Genomic DNA, 18,519 nt, shown 5'->3' with positions numbered 1-18,519 from the left:
ATTATAGTTCATTTCTCTTTATTTTATTATTTTTCTTCGTCTTTATTTTTGCCTTGGACTGAGCGTATTCAAAAAAATACTTGGGGTTCTCTTTGATGACCTCAAGCACTCGCTGTTCCGCGGCCTCTGTCTACGAGCCTCGGTCTACTAGCCTCTGTCTACTAGCCTCTGTCTACTAGCCTCTGCCTACTAGCCTCTGTCTACTAGCCTCTGTCTACTAGCCTCTGTCTACTAGCCTCTGTCTACTAGTCTACCAATTGTAAAGCATCCTGACCAGTTCAGCCAGGCATCGTATCAGTGCTACGCACGCTGCCTGCTCGCGCTGAGGGTAAGAAAGTGGGGCAATATTTTATTATATAAATTAATATTAATTATATTAACTAATGAATCATAATTATGAATTATATAAATTAATATTAATTATATCAATTAATGCGTCCCATTAACTTCTTTGAGTGTTGCTGAGGCAAGATACAAATTCCAATACAAATTATTGTCGCTAGGTTGACTAGTCACACTCTAGGACTAGTGTGACTAGGTTCATTAGTCGCACTCTGGGACTAGTGTGACTAGGTTCACCGGTCACTCTCTGCGACTAGTGTGACAATGTTCACTAGTCACTCTGTACGACTAGTGTCACTAGGTTCACTAGTCACACTCTAGGGGGTATATCCATGTGAATGATTGTCATGTTGATATGACTATGAAATCCATGTGCATATCAGTACGATATACAATGTACCTGGAAATACGCGTACAATATCCATGGCATTCGCAGGTGAGGAATATATCGTAGCATAACACGGAATAAATCTTCGTAAAAAGTTGAAAAGCTCTAAATTAGAATGCAAGAAGCCTGCCATTACAGGTTGATAACTGCGTGGGTTGCCCTCAACCTTCCCGCCACCTCCAGACTCTTGGTTAATGTTTATGAATACAAAATTAATCTCTTTAGGAAATTCCTTTCATTGACATAACAGCTGCGCTGAACTCTTGGCCGTGATTTGCAATACTTTGGTGCGAGTCTAATTTTGAGGCATAACATAAGACATAACATAAGACATAAGATGAGGCGTTGCGTGCGAGAAAGCCTGTACTTTGCGAATTGTGCGCTACTGAAATACAATCTTTAAGGATACTTAAAATGTGATAAACTTGAAGAGCGTATTCTGATGTACGTCTGGTAATGGAAACTCGATAACAGAGTCACAACAGACCACGTGGCTTCTGTTTTATCGTGATGAGACAGACTTCAGTCGAGGGGAACTGCCTCAGATTGCTTGCTATACTAACTCAAATACCCAGTCGCCATTGCGGCAATTTTTCGGGTCAAAAATATTATACTGCACTTCAGACCCTACTTTCAAGACAATTACGTGTGATGCAGTTGCAACTTATCCGTAACTACTGAGCATTACGTGTGGAAATCAGCGTATTAGAAAATTATCGAATCTTTAACTATACTATTATTACAAAATGTCCATCATGTATCTCGACATATCAATTACCTTGCACGCTTACGCATGTTTGCACGAAAATTGCTACTCATATACTACATTTCGTTTCCGCCCAATCTTTGCTGCTTACAATACTAAGAGCTTCAAACTTGCTAAATTTTTAGTTCCGGTTTTGAACTGTCTCACCACCAATCAGTATACGGTAGACAATACTTACATGTTCGTGGATCGCTTAAAAAATTTCACTAATGTTCAGGACTTGACTATGGCTTAATTTGATGTAAAAAATTTGTTCCTTCCATGAAAATATATCGATATCTGCCTAAGTTCTTTGCTTAAAAGTGTCAATGACTGTGTCATGGGTTTGAACCGCAACTGTTTTAAATCTCTCCTTGAATTAGCTGTTTTAAACTCATTTTTAATTATTTAACGGCAAATTTTAAAGACAAATTGGTGGTTTGGGCATGGGTCTTCCTCTCGGCCCTACTTTTGCACACATTTTCATGTGTTTTCACGAGGCTATAAGCATGACAGATATTGAGCCGTGCGCTCTACCGCCGGTCGACAGTTTCACTGGGCTGAAGTGTGTGGCTCTACGTTTTGCTGAGAGTTTTTGATGGTAAGTTACTCGTAAAAAACGTTTTTAGCCCAGATAAAAGTTTTTTGCTGCTAAATAAAACTGTTTTCGATTACTGTATATAATGCTTTTGAAATTATTGTGAATTGCCTTGTGAAAGTATTATCTATAGGGATAATTTTGAGTTCAAGTTTAGACTATTAGCTTCTACACTACGTGAAATTTTGACACGATATAAATTGAAATTACAACTGGCGACCTTGCCAGGACGACCCTTAGTTCGACTAGCTGCCTGCCGTCCTTACATTGGAGTTTGAAGCTGTAGCTACTTTTGCTAATATTTCTAGTGTATGTACTAGGCTTCCATTAGAGAAGTGCAAGTCCGCGTTTCGTTCAGGGGTATCTGCCGTAGGGCCAGGGGATATTTCGGAAGAACGGGACGTAGATTGATTTTTGATCACCTGACATGGTATCATAATTGCTGCTACAGACTACGTAGTCAGCCTGACTAGCGGTCAGTTTTGTTTCATTTTGTCCTCGCGTTCACTGAGAGCAACGCCGAGGTAGTCAGGGAAATTGTTCAATTTCTCTGGATGGGATTTACAATTCCCTCTGTGATCGGTGAGCTTTGAGATAGTAGTATTTCAGTAGTATTTCGTTTCCTGATAGTATTTCACCGATGCAGGTTCTGTCTTGAATTATTCGTCAGAAATTTCATTGTGTGTCAATACTGTGTCTACATTTTTTTTAGAGCCTGTTTATATGTGTATTATCTTAATCTTATTGTGATTATTTGGGTATTTATTGTTCATCATAGCGTCAATGCCGACTATAGCCGAACTGCGCGCTGAAGCTGTACAGTTGGGTTTGGAGGGCGAGGCCCTAACGGAATTTATTTATAAGCAGCAATCTTTCTATCGCGACGAGCGTGCCGCAGAGAGGGCTGCACACAATGCTGAACTACTTGCTGTGAGAGAGCGGGAACAGTTGGCTGCTGAACGCGAGAAAGAGCGGGAACAATTAGCTGCGGAGCTAGAACGTGAGCGTCGCGATCACGAGATTAGGATGTTGGAATTGAGGAGCCCTCGCGATTCCGAAGTTCAACTATCCGATGCCGCTGCCAAACCTAAACTGCCCATGTATCGCGACGGTGAAGACATAACGTCCTACATAATACGTTTCGAGCGCATTGCTGAGCTCCTGCAGCTGAATCGTAGTAGTTACGCTGTGCGGTTGGGAACATTGTTAACTGGCAAAGCGGTTCAGATTTATGCTGCCTTGTCCCCAGATGTTACCGGCGATTATGACTCCCTGAAGAAAGCCTTACTCAGTGGTTTCAATAAAACCCATGAAACTTACCGTGAGGAGTTCCGTGCTGCGCGCATTGGCTGGAATGAGACTTACCTTCAGTTTGCCACTCAATTAGGCCGTAAATTAGATTACTGGCTGGAATCGCGTGATGTTCCTAAAGATTACGCAAGTGTGCGCGAGTTTTTCATTATCGATCAGTTTCTAAGTTCTCTCCCCCCGCCTCTGCGATTGTTCATCAAGGAAAAAGACTGTAAACAACTCAGTGAAATTGTGACCCTAGCCGATAACTGGTCCGCAGCCCACAAAGCTTACCCTAAGGATAGCCATATGCCTAAGTACCAGCCTGACGTCAAGGGAAACTCTCCGTCTCGTGCGACTGCCATTCAAAAACCTACCCGCAACTTGGACAATAGACAAGAGATGTCCAAGGGCTGTTTTTCTTGTGGTGATTCGGGTCATGTGAAGCGAAACTGTCCCAAGAATCCATTACTTTTCCCCAAGCCCAGCCCGACGTCACACTCTGTTCAATTTTGTTTAACCGATCCGACTCCAAGCAAATATCAGTGCTGTGGAACTGTCAATGGATTGCCAGTGTCGAGCATTTGGCGGGATACTGCTTGCTCTGCCATTATTGTGTCTGATGCCCTCCTTCCAGATATTCATGTTTCAAAATGGGCAACCGTTGAATTACTTGATTACTTAGGTCGATCTAACTCGTTTCCTGTAGTTAGGTGTTACATTAGATGTAAGTATTTTTGTGGCTGGGCAGATGCAATCCTTGCTCCGATTAAATTCTGTTCTGTACTAATAGGTAATGTTCCGGGAGTCATGGATGACAATTTTCCAGACGAGCCATTAGCGAGGCCGTTCACCGAGCCTAGTTCATCTACGCCAGATTTGTCATCTGTTCAGGCTGTTACAACACGATCTTCAGCTAATGCTAAATCGTTGCATCCTCTTCTTTTACCAAAGATAGATCCAATTAATGTCGATTGTAACGAGTTCCGTAAATTGCAACAGTCTTGTCCGAGCTTGAGTAACATTAGATCTCTGGCTGAAACTGGTACCAAGGTTACAATGAAAGATGGGTCGGTGTTCGGGTTCGTTATTGACCGGGGTTTGATTTATCGCAAATGTTTCGCTGCCCCATCTAAAAATTTGATTGATAAATGTGCTCTTGTCGTGCCGTTAGAATGTAGGAAAGCTGTTCTCACTACCTCCCACGAGTCTCCCCTTGCCGGTTACTTTGGTCACCGGAAAACTAGCTTGCGTCTTCGAGAGCATTTCTTTTGGCCTTCTGTCACTAGTGATATCAAGTTGTTTTGTCAGAGTTGTGACGTCTGCCAACGCTTCTCCCCGAAAGGTAGAGTAAGGAAAGTGCCTTTGGAGCCCATGCCTGTTGTTACTGAGCCATTTAGTAAAGTTGCCATAGACATAGTAGGTCCCCTAACGCCGCGATCGTCTAGTGGGTTCAGGTACATCCTAACCTTAATTGATTACACCACTGGCTTCCCTGAAGCCGTCCCACTGAAAGAAACTGATTCTATTTCTGTTGCCGAAGCGCTTCTATTGATATTTTCTAGGGTGGGAATTCCGAGAGAAATTCTATCCGATCGAGGTACCCAGTTCACGTCCCAGTTGATGGGCGAATTACATAGACTGTTGGGGGTCAAGCCATTGTTCACAACCCCGTACCATGCAATGGGAAACGGAAGAGCTGAAAGATTACATTCAACTATGAAAGCTTGCTTACGGAAACTTTGTTCCGACAAGCCACGCGACTGGGATCGATATCTGGTTCCGACCCTATTTGCTTTGCGGGAGATACCAAGCGACCGCTCCGGCTTCTCTGCGTTTGAGCTCCTGTATGGGCGACAGGGTAGAGGCCCTTTGGCTGTTCTTCGTGACCTGTGGGAAGATAGAAACCTAAAGGCCGAAGAGAGAACCCTCTTCCAATACGTTATTGAGTTGCAAGAGAAGCTACAAGAGTGCTCCAAACTTGCTGCAGAAAACGCCGACATAAGCGTAAGCAAATATAAAACTTACTTTGACCTCAAATCTCAAGATCTCCAATTTGCGGTGGGAAACGAAGTGCTTGTTCTCCTTCCTGACTCCAGTAACAAACTTCTGATGTCATGGAAAGGACCATTTAAAGTCGTAGAGAGGAAGAGTAGGGTCAACTACGTCATCGACCAAGACGGGTCGCTTCGACAATATCATGCCAATCTCCTGAAGAGATATTATCGTCGGGCTGATGCTGTCGTTGCTAACGTCGTGGACGAGACGGGGACCCAAGCTTCTTTCCAATCTGATCCCTTCTTCGTTTGTCAAGCCTGCCACATCGAGGAGGAAATGGCAGATGGTGGTGAAGCGCTTAACCAGGATGCTCTCGTAACGCTCGACGTAAATTCGGAGGAGCGTGCTACTATCTGCGAAGATCTTTCTCCAGAGCAGACGCGTGACGTCGCTACGTTGATCGAAGAATACGACGATGTCATGTCTCCTGTGCCTGGTTGTAGCGGAACTCTATCATATGACATAGAGCTGAAAACCTCAACTCCCACACGGGCTAGATTCTATCCTGTCCCTATCCATTTGAAGTCGCACTTCGATAAGAAGGTGGACAACTTGCTCAAGCTGAAGATAATCCAGCCATCTACTTCATCTTATTGTTCACCCATTGTTATGGTTCATAAACCTGATCAAAGTTACAGAATGACGATAGATTACAGAATGCTGAACAGCATTACCGTCTTCCAAGCCGAACCGCCATGTCTTGTGGAAGAAGACCTGCATCTGTTTGCCGGTGCTAAGTACTTTTCCGAACTCGACTTGGCACGAGCCTACTACCAGATCCCGCTCACGGAAAGGTCGCGACACCTAACCGCTTTCCCAACGCGGCGTGGGTTGATGGAATTCGTGCGCCTTCCGTTTGGCTTGGTAAACGCGTGTTCTAGATATGCACGGTTAATGAGGATAGTATTGCAAGATCTAGAAAATGTATCCTTCTACTTTGATAATATCTATGTGTACGCCGACACCTGGGAAAGGCACGTACGTGCGCTGCGCAATGTTTTCATTAGACTACGTCAACATGGCCTTACAGCACGACCATCTAAGTGCAAATTTGGATTCGCCTAAATCAATTACCTCGGTTTTAAGATCGGCCAAGGTACAATCAAACCACAGGAAGATAAGGTGAAGGCCATAATGGAAATGGATCCCCCCTGCACGAAGAAGTTGCTTCGCTCATTTTTGGGGGTAATTTCATTTTATCGAAAATTTATTCCAAATGCCTCCTCACTCACCGCGCCGATGTCAGATCAACTGAAGAAAGACGTGCGTGAACCCATCTGTTGGACGCCAGAGTTGCTGGTTAATTTCACGAAACTGAAAACTATTCTGTCCAAAGATCCAATCTTGAAATTACCTGATGTTAACCGTAAATTTGTTCTACGAACTGATGCCTCCAGCGAAGGTGTTGGCGCAGTACTGCTCCAGTACTATGATGATGTGCCTCATCCCGTGGCTTATGCTAGTCGGAAATTATTGAGTGCCGAGAAAAGATATTCCACCATAGAGCGAGAGTGCCTTGCCATAATTTATGGCATAGATAGATACAAGTACTATCTGGTGGGCCAGGAATTCATTTTGGAGGTAGCTAGACCACAAGCCTTTGATTTATCTTAACAAATTTAAAGGTAATAACGCTCGCCTAATGCGTTGGGCCTTGAGTCTGCAATCCTACCGATTTCAGATCCTGCATATCGCTGGTAACAGAAATGTAGGAGCAGATCTGCTCAGTAGGTGCCAATAAATTGCTAGGTTAAGCTGTTGGAATAAGATGAATTTCCACTTGTGATTTCTATTGTAATAGAATCTTTTGGGGGGAGTATTGTAAGGGAAATTCACCCTGTATGATTTCAGTTACTTAAATTTATTTTGTGTCGTAAGTTTTACGGCTGCTTGTAGGGTTGGCAACCGTGCTATCTGATGACGTGGCGTTACCGGCCTGAAGCCCGTGTTAGACTGTTAGTTAGTCTCAATCGATTGCTGTCACTGGTCGGAGCGTACCTACTGTCACTATTTTCGAGTGCACCTGTAGCGTCCCTATTAGGTGGGTGTTAGTGCATTTGCTTCAGTTTAATGTTCGAGTTTGATTATAGTGTTTAAATTCCCTGAATGTATATATGTGTGTTGAGTTGAATGAAATAGTTCCTTAGTATAGTATTGTTAGTTATAGTCTTGCTGACCATCATTGTTCGGCAGGACCGACTCTTTGCCCGGCCAGCAAATGCGGCTCCTAGTTAGGCCGACCTCGACGGTACTTCTGAACTCCAGTACCTGTACCAGTCCAGTCTCAACCCAAGGTTACCAGACCTCTGCTATGAACCACCTTTGCTGTGAACTACCTTTGCTGTGAACTACCTTTGCTGTGAACTACCTTTGCTGTGAAAGATGGATCCCTCGGACGGCCAGTCTAAAGTTGTCGACAAGTTGTTCAAACAGAAAGTAAGTAAATGTGCTGACTAATTTAAAGGTCAAAATTTAATTTGTTGCCAGAAAAAGTATCACACAGACGGTGCCTATAGGATCTTAGCCGTTAACTAAAGGATATTCTAAAACAAAGAACGAAAGGGTTGAGAGGGGTCGCCTGCCGAAGACCACCACTGCCCTGGATGTATAATGGACCATCATGATTCCTGCCTGCCAACACTTCAAGCCGTCCGTATCTAGGCCGTGGGTCGAACCAGCTCTCGGTCGAACGGCCACTTGTCGAAGGACGAGAAATTTTGGAACAGAACTATGCTATCTGAAACCTAACTCCAGATGCGGTGAACGTAAAATTGCGTAATTTAACGATGCCCGTAAGTCAGATTCGATCCGCGGCCTGGTGGTGCACGGCAGGTTCTATGCGAGGCCGGAGGAAGACAAAGCCGAGTGGTTCACGGCTGATGGTGGATGTCCTGAGAGATCCAATAGGCGTTCGATTCAGGGCTTATTGGTGCACAAAATTGGTGGTGCACGGCTGCGCTCCCGGTTGAGAGAAGGTTACACCGCCACTCATTTTTCACTTCATTAGTACGGTTTCATCTGACGTCCTCTACAGCCGGACCAACCATTTGAAGGTATAATTTAAAAAATTCGTCGATATCGTCTCTAAACTTAGAAATGAAATTCATTCTACAGAAATTCTTGAACGGGAATTGTAATCACGATTAAATACTAAACAGTTGTCAATGAGACTATTTCACACAGTAATGAAATTTATGTGCAATGCTTCAACATAAAATTAGTTCCAAGCTTTATTTCAAGTATGTAAAACACACTAGCACTCGCAAGGCTATTTGTTAACTCGGTCTCAAAATTAAAATTAAAGTTTCCAAGATTCATGTGGCAGAAAATTCTATTTTACTGTATTCTGCTTATTGAAAGGAGCCCTCGTAGCACAAAGAACCATTAAAATATACTAACCGACAACAATGCACGGTTAAAAATGAATTTGGGGAAAGTATTNGCTTGTCTCTTGAAATTGGGGATGTCCAAGTTCTTTGGTTATTTTTTTATCCTTAACCTTCTTGATTACTCATAAAATGATAGGGTCGAATCTGGGCGGACCAGCAAATACGAATACCTTTTGCATAAACATTCCCATTTAATTAAAACAGCCATAATAGTGCGTATTCAACTGAATTTTTAAAATCTTATTTTCTTCCCCAGTTCATACTGCGTCAAGAACACTTTCTGAGCGAGACTCTGGATGTTAAGAACATAAGTTACGATCTTGAGATTTTTGGAACCGGAGACGTGAGCTACAAAATAGTGCAGTGCTTCCCCTTCTACACCTTCTTACTGGCCACCAACATCACCGCCATCGACTACTTCAGCCTCGATGTTGAGGGACAGGAACTCAATGTGCTCAAGACGATCCCGTGGCACCAAGTGGATATCAAGGTGAGGAGATGGTGCGGATCCGGAATTGAAGCAGAAATTGAGTCATCGCTGATTGCGATATCGATAAGATTTTGAGAAATTCAAGATTCTATAAAGTCAACTCCCAAACATTATTGCACGTGTTATCATACCAACTTATTTTTCTTAACATAGTTACTAACATTTTTTGTGCTTGAACGTTATAATTTTCGCCGTAATAACGTTTTGAAGACAACAAAATTTGTACGTGAATCGAGCTGTATTGCTGTAACATCCTTATGATCATATGTCTCATGAAGTAACATATACGAGTTCTTTCTTACTCCAAGCTAATAGCTCGTTTTGCTTGAGGGTTAAATACCTCTTACAACTTACTAATCTTTCTCCAAAGGTGATGGAGTTGCATTTAATGACAGACATGAGGTTTGCACTCTTCCTACATGTCCGTATGTAATGACAAGAAATACAACTTCAAATAACGAGAAGATAAAAAAATAATCAAGTCTCCGCTCAGCAGTTGGTAGTAAATTAAGAAACGAATTCGACATTCCTAATGTCTTCCTTAGACGATAACCAACCATCATTCCACAGGTGATCTCAGTGGAGTACAAGCACGTGAAGGAAGGGAAGGCGGCCGTCAACGCCCACATGGAGGCGGTAGGGTACGTGGTCCACGAAGAAGTCCCCGACCTTTCAGGCAAACCCAGTGACGTGGTCTACGTCAGACGAGATCTCGTCGACCGATTTGGTCTTGCGTAGAGGTTAGGTTCAATGCACTGTTATGTGATTATTATTGTACTTGCGGAAATGTACAATAGTGTTAGGATCATTGTATACTGTGTATAATTCTATTTTCGGTTTATTTAGTGTTGACGACTGGGATGTAGCATATAAAAAAATATGTTTCAGTTGCATTACTTCTAGCAGCGTTCACTTTCGGTTTATCCACCGTTAAAGATTAAAATAAGATAAAGTTACATTAATTTCACTTATGTAGGTATTGGAGTGAAAAGCTGAGCAACATTTATTCGATAAACTTAATAAATTTGTATAAATTCATGCAATTCAAATACAAATTTAATTTTAACTTCAGATACTGTATATTTTTAAGAATTCCGTTCTGTGTAAAGCATTTTTTCATTGCTCCCGCTTTGCAACGTACATTTATAGATATTAATTTTCCTTAATATTGTCTTTTGACCAAAATTGTCTTTTGGTCTGCTGAGTTATTTCAACCATCTCATTCCTTTCTAAATAGCACAAAATGTGTTATTCATAGACTTCCTTAATACCTTGATTAATGGTGAATAGTTTGTGTCGTTGAATGTGACACTATTATTAGCTCGTGAGCAGTGTGTAAGGGAAATTCACCCTTTAGGATTTCAGTTAAAATAATAATAGTAAATAATAGTTGTGCCAGCCTATAAGATTACGCTATTAAGCCTGTAGCTGGTCCTGAACATCACAGAACTTTTCGAATGATGTTGCGGGCTTCGAACACGCAATTCGCTGTTCTACTATCCGCTACACGGGGCGCATGCCGGAGGCCAGCTTTGCCAAACTTCACACTTAGTTCATATTCCTTTACATAGGTAGGATCGCCAGGGTGCATAACGGTACCAGCTGCAACCTTTCTCCACCCAAAACAAACCTGAGCGGACCTAACCTAACCTCATTGGCTGCAAGAAGTTAGAAAGGCGGCCCATGTGTGCTGGTAGAGCCAGTCATTGGCTGCAAGAAGGTTGTGAGCCGGGACATGGTGAATAGGTTAGGCCAGAAGAGGTTTGGCCGGAGTAGGTACAGCCGGATGGGGAACTGCCTGCTGCAAGGCACGAAAAAGAAAAGAATCGGCGACAGGCCATATCAGGCCTACACTTCCGCGCCGAGATCACTATGTTATGTTATGAGCGAGCATGCCTAACCATCGACTGATGACCTACGGCGCTATTACCTTTCGGCAGTGTGTCGCTTGTCTGCATTACGGAGTTAAAGCGTAGTCTTCGGCTTCTAGGTCTGAGGCTGAGTAAAGTTAATGCATGGTGAGGCTGGGCGTTGGCTCCAAGGCTTATTTGAGACTAAAATTTGTGGCCTACGGCTGCGCCCCCCGCTACACCGTCCAGCCATTTTTTCTATTTTGACCAAAACTGTCACAGGAAGATGGGATTGAACCCACACGTAGCTGCCTCAATTTTGGTACCACTGCATTACCAGATTAACCAATTATTAAATTGCTCGTCTACTTGCGAGACGAAGAGCAGGTGAGACTTCACCTCAAATACCACGTGAGGTGATGAGGCAGCTAATGCGGCACGTGAAGTGACGAGGCAGCTAATGTGTCACGTGAGGTGACGAGAGACTGCCGACGTGCCAGGAGAAAGTCACGTAGCTCTGTATCTGTACAGCCAAAATTTAAAAGGTGTAACGTAACTTACGTAAGGTAGCGTGGTGCAGTCCGGACAATAGTCACAGGAAGAGTAACTGGCCAAGCAAAAGCTGTAACTTAGCCCATGGATTAGTGAGGCCCAAGATGGGGTGATGCTGCTAGTACATCAGCATTTTACATGTCGCTAGTTCTAAACATAAAAGTATTTTTGTAGCGAGATCTGCTACAACATCAACCATCGTCCGTTATTGGAAATTATAAACTAAATTTGAAATAGACTGGTTATCGTCTTTGAATAGAACTGCGGGATACAGTCTTTGCTCCTCTCACCTTTTCACACATATCCAAGGTCCAAGACTGCCCAAATGCCATTTAACGGCCCTCATTTTTGCTAATTTACCGTGGGAAAGCGCACTCAAATTGTATAAAGTTATACGGTTTCGCATCTAGTACGCGCCAAATTATTTTGGAAAAATTCTTGTGATTCACCTCCATAGTTGTTAGGCAATAAGAATTCTAACCAACCGGCCTAATGGGCACCGGTCAAGACTTTTCGTCGGAAGTAAAAGTAATTCTTGTTTCTTTTAGAATCATGTACAGGGGTTGGACAAAATAATTGGAACACCTGATAAATTTAGAGAAACTTTATTTAGCATAGCATAGCATGAATCGACGCAGATGATTAGGCCGACGAGGGCCTGTCGTCGAGTCTCGTCGTCTTGCATTCAAACAAACTGCTAAAAAAATGGCCCGTGGCCACGTCAAGTCAAAAAAATTCGCAACGTGCGCTCCCTAAGAGCGCCCAGTCCGATTGTCCAGTGGTCGCACTCTGGTGGGAGGCTCCTCCACACTGAACATATAACTCTTGGAAGAATCTTAGATCTTTGTTGGATACGGAGTTGGACCCCCTTTAGCCTTCAATACAGCTTCAATACGTCTGGGAATCGAATCGTACAGCTTCTTGACTTGTTCTATTGGAATTTTCAGCCACTCTTCCATCAAAACCTTCTCCAGGCTTCTTGACTTGTTCTATTGGAATTTTCAGCCACTCTTCCATCAAAACCTTCTCCAGTTCATCCAGACAGGAGGAGGACTCGTCTGAGAATATTGAGGGACACGTCTGACTCGTCTGAGGTCTGAGGACTCGTCTGACTCGTAGGAGGAGGACTCGTCTGAGAATATTACTCGCCTCCACTGGTCTGGAGACCAGGTTTATGTTGTCCTTGCACCACAGCATCCGCTTCTGAATGTTTCCAGACGAAAGTAGAGGTTTCCTGATAGCGGCTCTTCCATGGTATCCACCCTTATGAAGCTCACGACGAACGGTTTTGGTAGAAACTTCATTGCTGAGATGCTGATTTAACTCTGCGCGCACCTTTGTAGCCGTAGATCGCCTATTTTTTTCATAATGCGATGTAATGTTCTTCGATCTCTATCAGATAGCTTGAAGGTCGACCACATTTAGTGCGATTATTAGATGTTTTCCCCTGTTTTTCGAATTGCGTCTTCGTCCTTGATATAGTAGCTTTCGAAAAACAGAAAACCTCAGCGACTTTGGTGATCGAAGCTCCTATCATGCGAGCACCAACAATTTGCCCTTTTTTCGAAATCAGTTAAGTCACGCAAATCTAGAATAGATTGTGCAATATACCTGTAATAGTAAAACAACATATATTAATTATGTATGTATTCCAATATAATGAAACTCTGATGAATATTTTGGACAGAGGATTTTAACACGTTGACTACGATTGCTTCATCTTGTACTATTATTTCATTTTTTGTACTTTTTTAAGCAGGGTTGCCAGACGGTCATTTTTTCCGGACAAATTCCGCGATTTAGTTTTTCTCAATTGCGTTGGCCGGCTAAAATTTATGATAGGGGGTACATCCTAATTAAATTTTAAATACTGCAATAAGAAAATAAATGGAATTTCTATAGCGGAACCTACAAATTAACTAGTATACATTGAATTATCGGCCTTTTTTGGCCTTTTTTGTTTTCGGATTTGGCCGATTTTAGGCAACCTGAATTATGTACCACTACCTCCTGGAGAAATACATTTCGTGGTACGCATATGTACCAATACGTAGTCAACGTGTTAAAGATAACGTAACTTACGTAAGGTAGCGTGGTGCAGTCCGGACAATAGTCACAGGAAGAGTAACTGGCCAAGCAAAAGCTGTAACTTAGCCCATGGATTAGTGAGGCCCAAGATGGGGTGATGCTGCTAGTACATCAGCATTTTACATGTCGCTAGTTCTAAACATAAAAGTATTTTTGTAGCGAGATCTGCTACAACATCAACCATCGTCCGTTATTGGAAATTATAAACTAAATTTGAAATAGACTGGTTATCGTCTTTGAATAGAACTGCGGGATACAGTCTTTGCTCCTCTCACCTTTTCACACATAGCCAAGGTCCAAGACTGCACAAATGCCATTTAACGGCCCTCATTTTTGCTAATTTACCGTGGGAAAGCGCACTCAAATTGTATAAAGTTATACGGTTTTGCATCTAGTACGCGCTAAATTATTTTTGAATAATCCTTGTGATTCACATCCGTATTTATTAGGCGATAGCAATTCTTTATAACGTCCTAATGTGCACCGGTAAAGATTTTTCGTCGGAACTACTAGTAATTGATATTTTTTTTATTATCATGTCATGGTTTTGGAAGTAAGCACTTACTATTGCATAAGTATAATTTTTGTACAGGTGAATGGTGAATGCGGAAAATCTTATGACAGGTAAAAAGAATACCAGACATTTCGGAAACGCATCGATTATGCGCAGGCGCAATGGTATAGGTACACGCAGCACCGGAGACGTGCTACCAGTGACGGCTCCTCTGAGTCCTACAACCATTAAATACTACTAACAGCGACTACTTATCTTGCTCCTGGTCTGGTGTACAGAGGTATACTTACTTGGCCAGTGGCATCGCAGTGCTCTTTTACCCATGGCATCGCAGTGCTCTTTTACGCATATATTCATGATAACATTTAATGAATGAAGAAATAGAATTAGCACGCGAGGAACAAAATGCATAGGATATACGTACCTAGCTCAGCGGTTATTTTGGTTGTAAATCTTCTTTAAATTAATTATTCTTCGAAGCTCCATACCGCTTAAACTTCCTATTTTGAGAGCTCAATTTATACATATGCTACATTGAACATTTTTTATCTTTTGCTTGTAAGTAAAAGAATTATATTAGCATAAGAGAGGAGCATTTTCCTCAGTCACTCATGTATACAGTATAGCTTTATAAGACCGGTAAATGAGGCTTCAGTTTTTCGCAAGATGGCATGGCGATATTTGAATGAGCTACAAATTTTCTAAGATAAAGCCTCTAAGTTTTACCAATTAGGTTCCTTATTTCCTATGAAGATAAACGCCAAATCGTTAACACAGAACTTCCAAGAATTTATGGAGCGAATATCCCGGTCTTTACAGTTTCCGAATTTCGGCCAACGATTTCCTCGATTGTTTTTATAGTGAGCGGAATGTTTTCCTACAAGCTCGTGTTAGACAACATTAACAGTGAGTTATTGCTTTAGTTGCAGTCAGACCACAACATTGACCGGTTGCTCCTATATTTCATTTCTTTTCTGATCAAGAAACCAATCTTAACAATCTTAATTCTTGCAACCTATGAAGGTATTAATAGCACTGTTATATAATGAACGGAGACCTTCTATCGCGTGGTTCAATTTATCAAGCTCGTCAACAATGCATTGCATCTGCCACGAATGCAAAATTTTAAGATTTTGTGTTTTGTGGTTGATAAACATTTCAATTCTTGACTAAGGTCCTATAAAATTATTTTCGAGTAATAAAAAAAGGAGGTTTTAAATCCGAGGATTAAAATCCAAGTGCGAAAAATTTAGCTATAGAAGTTCAAGTGCAAAATAAATTTCAATTTATAATAATTTTACACCAAACAGATTTAATTTTGATGAATGGGTACTGATAACTAGAAAAATATAAAATTAAACATAGACGCACTGTTGAAACAATTTATCGATATTCCTACAAACAAAAAGGCACGAGTCCACGGAATTTTGGATATATATTTTAACTAATTGAAGTTATCGTAGCGATATTTTGAGCATCAAGTTTGATGATCGACATGCAAATGTTTCGAAATCACCAAATTCGAAAAATTACGAAAATAACGAAAAAATCAGCAATGATATTTTTCGCAACGATGACGTACATAACGGTTATATTGGGCCTATTTTTTCTTAAATATTCAATTACTGGTAGAGGCGCTCGCACATTTTCAGGATCAAGTGAATCTGTTCCCAACAGCCTTAGAGTCATCGGCTATGGAGGTGAGAAATTATCCCTAGCTTGGGCTTTGTCACGAGGGAGATAATATAAACTCATGCATTAGTATACGAGATGGTTATCGTCTCAACAGCCAAGGTGTATTTTTATAAAGGAAAACGTTTCAGAGTTCAGCTCCATCGGCAGTTCGATAAACCTAGAAAGTGTATCTAATTTACCTCACCGGTAACTATTACGTATTCAAGAACTATCTGCATTGGAATCATGGAATGACCCTGCATATTATGTTTCAAATGAATATTACGAACCTATCATAGCGTACCAAGAAGTCTAAAAATATAACTCAGTACTCACTGCAGTGAGTGACAGAGAGCGCAATTTCTCGTCGACGAAAACTTGAGGTCACGGACGGACGGACAGACGGACAGACGAACGGACAGACAGACAGACTGACATGGCGAGCACAATAGTGCATTTTTTCATAAATGAGAAAATGCGCTTATAAGACCATTCAAACATTATATTCGAACAAAGCGTCTCATTTAATCGACAAGAAACTACCGCAATGCAGCTCAGTTTTACCATGCCATTAATATATTATAATCGGAAAAATGAATTTCTCAGATATAAACGCGGAGGAGACTCGGTCGGACGATCCCCGCCTGATTGACCTCATCCGCAAACACTACCTGATACCGGCCTCCACTGAGCCGTACGCGCTCAGAGGCCTGATGGATCCCTCGGACGGCCAGTCTAAAGTTGTCGACAAGTTGTTCAAACAGAAAGTAAGTAAATAAACAATGCACGGTTAAAAATGAATTTGGGGAAAGTATTAGGCACATTTTAAGAGTCTGGGGTAGGCGTCGCGGAACTCAGCATCAAGCCCGGGCGGCAGCTGCTTGTAAAATCCGCTCGCTCGAGTTTCTGCCTCAGTCCAAAGTTGGCCATCCGTCGTCTGGCTGCGCATTCTCCTCCATTCTCCACGCATACCGTCCACACTGTCTCCATTTGTACTGATAAAAACTTCTTATTCATTTTGCGTCCATTATTGTGTAGAACTTGTAAAAATAAAACCTGTAATTACCGAACGATTTACTGCGAAGATTTACTACGAATGCTCGAGCATAAATACCATAATTTCATGTCAACACGTCGAGGCAAACATTTTCATTACTTTTTAAAATCTCTCGAGTTCCTCAGTTACCGCAAAATTTCTCATCTTCACTGCAGACAGCGGCTTATTTTTCACTCAATCACATTTTCAATCGACATTTGGTCTTTTCATGTAACATCACAGTAACTCTAGTAGAGCGTCCACTCTGTGTCCGCAAACCACAACATTTCGACATCTCAAGTGGTGTAACACATACACGCAATCCTTCGTCCTTTACACCACACATATGAAGTGCAGAAAATTTTCCACCTCTAGAAAGAAATACCAATAAGGAGGTAAATTATGTGGTACATTATTCATAATTTAGTTTTTTAACCTTGAATTTGATGCATAAGCAGACGATTCGGCACAATTTCCAGTCATTTCACGATAATAAAATTCCTACTCAAATTCCAGGTAAACGAGGTGACGACGATAATAAGACATACCCTTATTCTACCTCACCGTTGCAGACACACGGGGTAACGACGATAATAAGACATACCCTTGTTCTACCACACCGTTGTAGACACACGGGGTGACGACGATAATAAGACATACCCTTGTTCAACCACACCGTTGCAGGCACACGGAGTGACGAAGATAAAAAGACATACCAAGCTTGTTCTACCACACCGTTGTAGACACACGGGGTGACGACGATAATAAGACATACCGTTGTTCTACAACACCGTTGCACGCACGGAGTGACGACGATAATAAGACATACCGTTGTTCTACAACACCGTTGCAGACACACGGGGTGACGACGATAATAGGACATACCCTTGTTCTACAACACCTTTGCAGGCACACTGGGTGAATACGATAATAAAATATACCATTGTTCTAACACGCCGTTGCAGACACACGGGGTGTTCGTCGAGTGCGGTGCATACGACGGCGAGTTTCTCTCGAATACGATATTCTTGGAACGCTTCCGAGCCTGGACGGGCTTGTTGATAGAGCCAGAGCCCAGCAACTTCGCGGCCTTGAAGAAACGCCATCGAAAAGCCTTGATATCAAACTCTTGTCTATCCAGTAAACCCCATCCAAGTGAGGTCAGTTTATTGACAATTCCCTGTGCGCTTGTCTCTTGAAATTGGGGATGTCCAAGTTCTTTGGTTATTTTTTTATCCTTAACCTTCTTGATTACTCATAAAATGATAGGGTCGAATCTGGGCGGACCAGCAAATACGAATACCTTTTGCATAAACATTCCCATTTAATTAAAACAGCCATAATAGTGCGTATTCAACTGAATTTTTAAAATCTTATTTTCTTCCCCAGTTCATACTGCGTCAAGAACACTTTCTGAGCGAGACTCTGGACGTTAAGAACATAAGTTACGATCGAGAGATTTTTGGAACCGGAGACGTGAGCTACAAGATTGTGCAATGCTTCCC

General features: G+C 42.0%; 2 protein-coding genes across 2 annotated transcripts in view; both read left to right on the top strand.

Moving 5' to 3' along the window:
* The first annotated feature begins 2,856 nt into the window (after positions 1 to 2,856).
* On the top strand, positions 2,857 to 6,464 carry LOC108671513. Its single transcript, XM_018159066.1, has 3 exons — positions 2,857 to 3,804; positions 5,224 to 6,215; positions 6,452 to 6,464. Exons 1-3 carry the CDS (start codon positions 2,857 to 2,859, stop codon positions 6,462 to 6,464), a joined length of 1,953 nt encoding a protein of 650 aa, XP_018014555.1.
* A 10,107-nt stretch (positions 6,465 to 16,571) lies between these two features.
* Positions 16,572 to 18,519, top strand: part of LOC125178464 — a 12,021-nt gene continuing 10,073 nt past the window's right edge. Inside the window, exons 1-3 of the mRNA XM_047882220.1 lie at positions 16,572 to 16,745; positions 17,980 to 18,174; positions 18,404 to 18,507. Coding sequence (XP_047738176.1) covers positions 16,572 to 16,745; positions 17,980 to 18,174; positions 18,404 to 18,507 — 473 coding nt within the window. The remainder of the gene's footprint in view (positions 16,746 to 17,979; positions 18,175 to 18,403; positions 18,508 to 18,519) is intronic.

The sequence above is a fragment of the Hyalella azteca genome, unplaced genomic scaffold (genome assembly GCF_000764305.2).
Source record: "Hyalella azteca isolate HAZT.00-mixed unplaced genomic scaffold, Hazt_2.0.2 contig9922, whole genome shotgun sequence".
Taxonomy (NCBI): domain Eukaryota; kingdom Metazoa; phylum Arthropoda; class Malacostraca; order Amphipoda; family Hyalellidae; genus Hyalella; species Hyalella azteca.
This window is presented reverse-complemented; position numbering and strand designations above follow the sequence as displayed.

Excerpts from the sequence above, each read along its gene's own strand:
- LOC108671513 (XM_018159066.1), top strand. The coding sequence starts at position 2,857 with ATGCCGACTATAGCCGAACTGCGCGCTGAAGCTGTACAGTTGGGTTTG. Across the intron at positions 3,805-5,223 it reads CTTGTGGTGATTCGGGTCAT|GGTAGAGGCCCTTTGGCTGT; the intron begins GTGAAGCGAAAC and ends TATGGGCGACAG.